Genomic DNA, 8,506 nt, shown 5'->3' on the forward strand with positions numbered 1-8,506 from the left:
CTGTCCTGTAGTATTTTATTTAGAGTTAATTAAGTCTCTGTCCTGTAGTATTTTATTTAGAGTTAATTAACTACAGATAAAATCATATCGTAATTCAAAAAACAAATTGCACCTGTGTGAAACTGAACTGAGCGGTGCAATTCTACATTTATTCATAGTTACTGTACTGAGCCCAGGGTCGTACTGCAGTGTACTCTGTGTGTACTCTGTGTACTGTGTGTGTACTCTGTGTACTGTGTGTTGTACTCTGTGTGTACTGTGTGTTGTACTCTGTGTGTACTCTGTGTACTGTGTGTACTCTGTGTGTACTGTGTGTACTCTGTGTGTACTCTGTGTGTACTCTGTGTACTGTGTGTTGTACTCTGTGTGTACTCTGTGTACTGTGTGTTGTACTCTGTGTGTACTGTGTGTGTACTCTGAGTTGTACTCTGTGTGTACTGTGTGTTGTACTCTGTGTACTGTGTGTACTCTGTGTTGTACTCTGTGTGTACTGAGCCCAGGGCTCAGACACGTACGCACAGGACACACATAGCTGCGTAGTGGAGCGGAGACACCGCTAACAACAAAACAACCTTAACGCATTGAAATGTTGTTCCAGTGATATATCTATTATACATTTGAAAAGGTGTCCCCAAGACAGGAACAAAAGGCACCAGCTACTACGTCACTGACACGCTGCAACACGCTGCAACACACACTGCAACAACACACTAACACGTCACAGACTTACCCTCCGCGTCGTTCGTTCCCTATCTCCTCATGTCGCGCCGCACGCCCAGACTCAACACCAGCCGCCTAAACATTGTCATTGCACTGCCACTAAAGCCGCCTCCCGTCCACACGCGCAAACAATATCAATATCAACAATAAACACAAACACGCCACAAGCACCGACACCCCCGCCTAATTTGTTGCCACGTCTATGACAACAAGCACAGAAAAAATGCCATTCAACACGCTACTTACACACACTACCACTCGCTTACACTACGCGGACCTGGCAACACTACATTCCCTCTGCTCACAGCCCTTTGCTCACAGCCCACCACGTGACCCACACACACACATACCAAAACCAAGTAGAAGAAGAAGAACTAGAACTACACAGCGCACACTCTGATTCTAACTTGGAGACTTACCATAATGCTAACACGACCGCGTCGACACCTGGCGTGGTACAAGCGGGACAAACCCAGGCGCATATATGGATACCAACAACAACACTACACGCGCGCGCTGCAACAACAAACAGCTACGTACAGTGTGTGTGTGCGTGCGTGCGTGCGTGCGTGCACGCGGGGGGGGTTTGGATCGCCTCGCGATGCCGCGACAATGGCACTACACTACACAGGGCTCGCCAGTGCCACTACGTACTCGCATTTGCAACTCACAATATCACCGTGCGAGTTGTAACATTCACTTTGTAGCACCGCTGCGACTACACAATCCAAACGTCTTTACAGCTACAAGTTGCGCCGTTTACATCCACAACAATGTCTCACTCTCTCGGTTCTGCACCGCTGCTGGAGAAGTAGCGGTGCCCCACACACACACACACACCCCAGAGAGGGAGGAGAGAGAAGAGAGCGAGAGAGAGACAGAGCACACACGTCTTCACGTAGGAACACAGATAGACAAAGACAGCGCTTTCCAGTCCTTAGTAACTCCTTACCTTTTCTCTCACATTGTTTTCTTAGCTTTGTGACTGACCAATGAGAAGCAGATTGTATTGTCTGCAAAGCAACTATGTGTCTGTCACAAATAAAAGTTCTGTCCTGCAAGCCCATGTCATGTCAACACAGACAAGGCAGCTGTGCGCGCGGTGACTCCTGCAAATTACACTGACCCAATATTATTTTGTACAACCTAGCAAAGCATAACATATGATGGTTTGGAGAATAGGCTGGTCTCTCTTCTTACAAGACATACGCCATTGCATACAGGTTCTCAACCTTTTTAATTTCAAGGACCCCCATAACTCTGACAGTAAAACCAAATGGACCCATAAGAGTCCCATTTGATTCCATTTGTACAGTATCAGAGTTAAAAGTTATAAAACAGTCCATTTGGTTCCATTTCTACACTCTCAGAGTTACACACCTGTAGGGTCCACTTGGTTCCATTTCCACACTCTCAGAGTTACAGACCTATAATGGGTCCATTTGGAACCCCCTCAAGGCACCATGAGGCTCCCTGGATCACACCTTTGACAGCCACTGCTTTCAAAATATACATAACTAATATAGAGCATATTTGATCAATTTAATGTTAGGCTACAGATTATTTTGACATCTGAAATTAACAGAACCGCCCACGCACGACACATGCACGACGTGCACGCGCATGTCCACATCCACATGCACGCGCGCATGTGTCCTCTTTTTGCTCATTCAGAATATGGTATGCCTACACACTTAAAATAATGTAAACACGCAAATTTGCGCAAACGACTGCATCGACACCTGGCGTGGAACAAACGGGACGAACCGAGGCGCATCTATGGATAAGAACAACAACACTACACGCGCGCGCACACGCGCTGCAACACAAAACAGCTGCATAAAACGCGTGTCACTGTGGACTTCTGTATCTGTGGACTTCTGTATCGCAACGCGGGGCAACGCAACTCTGGGATGAGCGGGCCGAAGGCCCGCGAAATTCTAGTATTTTACATTGTAATGTTGTTCAATATCTGTCCCGTAGTGTTTAACTAACATGTTAATGTTGTTCAATATCTGTCCCGTAGTGTTTAACTAACTCTGTCCCGTAGTGTTTAACTAACTCTGTCCCGTAGTGTTTAACTAACTCTGTCCCGTAGTGTTTAACTAACTCTGTCCCGTAGTGTTTAACTAACTCTGTCCCGTAGTGTTTAACTAACTCTGTCCCGTAGTGTTTAACTAACTCTGTCCCGTAGTGTTTAACTAACTCTGTCCCGTAGTGTTTAACTAACTCTGTCCCGTAGTGTTTAACTAACATGTTAATGTTGTTCAATATCTGTCCCGTAGTGTTTAACTAACATGTTAATGTTGTTCAATATCTGTCCCGTAGTGTTTAACTAACTCTGTCCCGTAGTGTTTAACTAACTCTGTCCCGTAGTGTTTAACTAACTCTGTCCCGTAGTGTTTAACTAACTCTGTCCCGTAGTGTTTAACTAACTCTGTCCCGTAGTGTTTAACTAACATGTTAATGTTGTTCAATATCTGTCCCGTAGTGTTTAACTAACTCTGTCCCGTAGTGTTTAACTAACTCTGTCCCGTAGTGTTTAACTAACTCTGTCCCGTAGTGTTTAACTAACTCTGTCCCGTAGTGTTTAACTAACTCTGTCCCGTAGTGTTTAACTAACTCTGTCCCGTAGTGTTTAACTAACTCTGTCCCGTAGTGTTTAACTAACTCTGTCCCGTAGTGTTTAACTAACTCTGTCCCGTAGTGTTTAACTAACATGTTAATGTTGTTCAATATCTGTCCCGTAGTGTTTAACTAACATGTTAATGTTGTTCAATATCTGTCCCGTAGTGTTTAACTAACTCTGTCCCGTAGTGTTTAACTAACTCTGTCCCGTAGTGTTTAACTAACTCTGTCCCGTAGTGTTTAACTAACATGTTAATGTTGTTCAATATCTGTCCCGTAGTGTTTAACTAACTCTGTCCCGTAGTGTTTAACTAACTCTGTCCCGTAGTGTTTAACTAACTCTGTCCCGTAGTGTTTAACTAACTCTGTCCCGTAGTGTTTAACTAACTCTGTCCCGTAGTGTTTAACTAACTCTGTCCCGTAGTGTTTAACTAACTCTGTCCCGTAGTGTTTAACTAACATGTTAATGTTGTTCCAGCTGACGGGACATCTAGACGACATGATCCAGGTGGCCTACAGGAAGTTCCAGAGCTGGCAGAACCGTCGCATGTTACGAAAAATATGAAGACCTGAAGACAATACGCGAAAAACCTGAAGCAGACACACGCAGCCAACCGTCCTAAAGAGAGAGGACGGACGGACGGACGGACGGACGGATGGATGGACGCACTGCTGGGATCGTGGAGAACAACAGACTGACGATGGAGATGATATTTCAACAAAATCTCACTCACACTTTGTACATTAGTTTCTAACTTTTCTCCTGCTTTTTTTGTGCATTTTCTCCGTCACAATGAGAAGGATCTGAATGATGATTGGACGTTGTTGTTGTTTGTTAACTGGTATAAATATGACCAAAGTGGAAACGGCACCCTCCTCTGGACACAGAGGGTACTGAGGTAGTGTGGCGTATACAGAGCCATACAATAGAGTAAGACTTATAGTCCGGCAGTCGAGGTGAACGGGTGGGAAATATGGTATATAGTCTTTTTTATTGGCCTAAAATATTGTCTATATTCATTAGGGGTGTCGATTCGAATTAAAATCGCGATTCCGTTATGAACGATTCAAATTGATTTTCTTTTTTTTTCTGGTTACAGTTACAGGAGTTTTCACTACATGGTGTTTGTGATATGAAATGTAAGCTCACCCTAATCACAGTAAACATCATGTCTTCAGTCATTTTCAAGTTACTGTAGTCACTTCAGTTCAAGACTGGAGTAGATTGTGATGAAATCCTATGTATTGAATCGAGAATCATTTTGAATAGAAAATCGTTTTGAATCTGGAAAAAAAATGCATTTGAATTTAAAAAAAAACGTTTTTGGATTGAGAATCGAGTTGAATCGAATCGAATCGTGGGACACCCAAAGATTCACAGCCCTAATATTCATACATTCATGAATCCACTTGCTGACCGGCTGTCGGTATTGGGCAATTATTTTTATAGGGGTTTCTTGTGACCCTACCATTAACATCCTATGGCAGGCAAAAATGTCAAACTTTCCTTCTGCACAAGAAACCCCAATACTGACAGCCGGTCAGCAAGTGGATTCATGACTATGTAGACAATATTTTAGGCTAATAAAAAAGACTATACCATATCAGAGGTCAAGGAGGCTTGCGGAGCGGCCAGCGTCCGGGGGGGGAGGGGGGGGTTTCACGAGAGTCCGACGAGAGTGGATCTCAAACGTTTTAATTTTGTGCATTTTCGTGCAGCGTCGTGAGCTTGTAGATCTGCTATTCGTTGGGGGAGAGGGCGGCAGGCTTAGCGTCCCATTGGCCGTATAGGCCTTAGTCTCCCATTGGCTTAGAGGCCAGCCAATCGTGTAGATCTCGCCACTACATGGCCTCTAGACCATGTGACTAGACTAGAGAGTCAGATCATTGATCAACTCTGAGAGCTGATAGAAATAATAATAAACGTTTCTTTCACACGCAGCGTGAAGCCTGGTCTCCCATTGGCTTAGAGCCAGCCAATCACACGCAGCGTGAAGCCTGGTCTCCCATTGGCTTAGAGCCAGCCAATCACACACATCGTGAGGCCTCGTCTCCCATTGGCTTAGAGCCAGCCGATCACACACATCGTGAAGCCTGGTCTCCCATTGGCTTAGAGCCAGCCGATCACACACATCGTGAGGCCTGGTCTCCCATTGGCTTAGAGCCAGCCAATCACACACATCGTGAAGCCTGGTCTCCCATTGGCTTAGAGCCAGCCAATCACACACATCGTGAAGCCTCGTCTCCCATTGGCTTAGAGCCAGCCAATCACACACATCGTGAGGCCGTGAATTCACGGAGATTGTTTTGTTTAGGTATTTTGCATTTTCCTGAGGCAAATTATTGTTTTAGGAATACGACAATTTACAGTTTAGGCACTTATCAGACGCTCTTAATCCAGAGCGATTTACAGTAAGCAAGAACAACACAATAATACATCAGAAATAGTCATCATGGATCCTACGTACCGTAAGCTAAGAACCTAACAGTGGAGCATCCATCTAATGAAACCATGCCTGTACACTAGAGAGTGCAGAGAATATAAGTTACATAAAATTAGCCTTTGCTGGAGGGTGCAGTACTTAGTTTAGACTAGTCATTGGTTAGACCAGTCATCAGTCCTACAACTACAACCTATGTCAAACCCTCACCCTAAACCTAACCTCCCACGGGACAGCACACCTAAACCTAACCTTAACCCATGTCTAACCAATGACTAGTCTAAACTAAGTATACACCCCTTTGCGGGAAGGTCTTTGAGGCTAGGGCAGGTGCTTAAAAAAAACGACAAAAAATTATACTAAAAACCTCCATGTATCCAATACTTCATGGGGTGTATGTGATTGTTTGGGGATTTTCTTTTTTTAGGGGGGTGAACTACCAAGTCCAAGTGGGGCTTCTGAAGCACTGGTTGTGGATGTGATGTGATCATCTGTAACCTCAACTATCATTTAGCTGGGGACCCCTGGGGGTCCCCGGACCTGGTTGTGGATGTGATGTGATCATCTGTAACCTCCTCAAGGACCCCTGGGGGTCCCCGGACCTGGTTGTGGATGTGATGTGATCATCTGTAACCTCCTCAAGGACCCCTGGGGGTCCCCGGACCTGGTTGTGGATGTGATGTGATCATCTGTAACCTCCTCTGCACTGAAGAAGATGTGAAACGTCAACGTTCCACTTTATTCACATTGATAATAAAATATTAATAATACAACTTTATTTGTAGCACCTTTCATGACATGAAATGCAGCTCAAAGTGCTTTACAGAGCAATGGAGAAAGAAAGAAAAGCAAGGCATAAAACAGTAAAATAATAGCAGTAATGCCATACAGTGAGGACATGAATAACAAGGAATTTAAAAGATCAATTGAAAGCAAGAGTGTAGAAGTGGGTCTTGAGCTGTGCTTTAAAAATGTCTACAGAGGCTGCCTGTGGAAGGTACAGTGGGAGGTTGTTAAACTACAGAGGCTGCCTGTGGAAGGTACAGTGGGAGGTTGTTAAACTACAGAGGCTGCCTGTGGAAGGTACAGTGGGAGGTTGTTAAACTACAGAGGCTTCCTGTGGAAGGTACAGTGGGAGTTTGTTACACTACAGAGGCTGCCTGTGGAAGGTACAGTGGGAGTTTGTTAAACTACAGAGGCTGCCTGTGGAAGGTACAGTGGGAGGTTGTTAAACTACAGAGGCTGCCTGTGGAAGGTACAGTGGGAGTTTGTTAAACTACAGAGGCTGCCTGTCGAAGGTACAGTTGGAGTTTGTTAAACTACAGAGGCTGCCTGTCGAAGGTACAGTGGGAGTTTGTTAAACTACAGAGGCTGCCTGTGGAAGGTACAGTGGGAGTTTGTTAAACTACAGAGGCTGCCTGTCGAAGGTACAGTGTTGTTACACTACAGAGGCTGCCTGTCGAAGGTACAGTGGGAGGTTGTTAAACTACAGAGGCTGCCTGTCGAAGGCACTGTTGTTAAACTACAGAGGCTGCCTATCGAAGGCACTGTTGTTAAACTACAGAGGCTGCCTGTGGAAGGTACAGTGTTGTTAAACTACAGAGGCTGCCTGTGGAAGGTACAGTGGGAGGTTGTTAAACTACAGAGGCTGCCTGTGGAAGGTACAGTGGGAGGTTGTTAAACTACAGAGGCTGCCTGTGGAAGGTACAGTGGGAGGTTGTTAAACTACAGAGGCTGCCTGTGGAAGGTGACACCGTGAACCACTCCATACTGGTTAACAAGCTAAAGGCAATTGGTTTCGATAGCACATCAGTGAGCTGGATGCAATCCTACCTGGAGGGGAGAGAACAGAGAGAGGTGAAAGGTACACTGTCCCCCCCCCCCTCCCAGTGAGCTGTGGCGTTCCACAAGGGAGCATACTAGGGACTTTACTGTTCCTAATATATGTTAACGACATGACTTCAGCTTGTGACTGCAACTTGTTCCTGTTCGCAGATGACTCGGCACTGCTAGTCTCGGACAGGAACAAACTGCAGGTTGAAAAGGCCCTCAGCTCTGAACTCGGTATAATCTGCACCTGGCTCGCTGATAACAAACTATCTTTACACCTGGGAAAAACTGAATCCATTCTCTTTGGCTCTAATAGTAATCTCAGCAAGGCAAATGGCTTCTTGGTTAGAGTGGGTGACAATGTTATCACACGTAAAGATGAAATTACCTACCTAGGTTCCATCCTGGAGGCTAATCTTTCCGGTGATAAAATGGCCACCAACGTAATCAAAAAGGTCAACCATAGAACAAGATTCCTTTACAGGATCTCCTCACTGGTCAACAAAAACACCTTGAAGACCTTAACAGGAGCCCTTGTACAGGGTTTCTTTGACTATGCATGCACCTCCTGGTACCACAGCACCTCAAAGGCCCTTAAAACCAGGCTCCAGACTTCCCAAAACAAACTGGTCAGGCTCCTACTTGACCTCGCCCCCCGAACCCACCTCACCCCTGCCCACTTCGACAGGCTGGAATGGCTTAGGGTCGACGACAGAGTACAGCATCTTGCAATGGGTCTGGTCCACAAGATTCGATACACCACCAAGATACCCATGTACCTGTCTAGATACTTCCTTAATGTTAACGAAGTCCACACCCACAACACCAGAGGGAGTGCAACGAACCATGTACAACCCAGATTCGGCACAAACAAGGGACTAAATTAT

General features: G+C 45.3%; 1 protein-coding gene across 2 annotated transcripts in view; it reads left to right on the forward strand.

The window, feature by feature from the left end:
* Positions 1–4,853, forward strand: part of gtf2h1 (general transcription factor IIH, polypeptide 1) — a 64,673-nt gene extending 59,820 nt beyond the window's left edge. For both annotated transcript variants that reach the window (XM_079507912.1, XM_079507911.1), the window contains one exon: positions 3,827–4,853. In XM_079507912.1, the coding sequence (XP_079364038.1) occupies positions 3,827–3,913 (87 nt within the window). In that variant the 3' untranslated portion in view covers positions 3,914–4,853. The remainder of the gene's footprint in view (positions 1–3,826) is intronic.
* Positions 4,854–8,506: the final 3,653 nt, after the last annotated feature.

This window comes from Electrona antarctica (genome assembly GCF_951216825.1).
Source record: "Electrona antarctica genome assembly, chromosome: 8".
Taxonomy (NCBI): domain Eukaryota; kingdom Metazoa; phylum Chordata; class Actinopteri; order Myctophiformes; family Myctophidae; genus Electrona; species Electrona antarctica.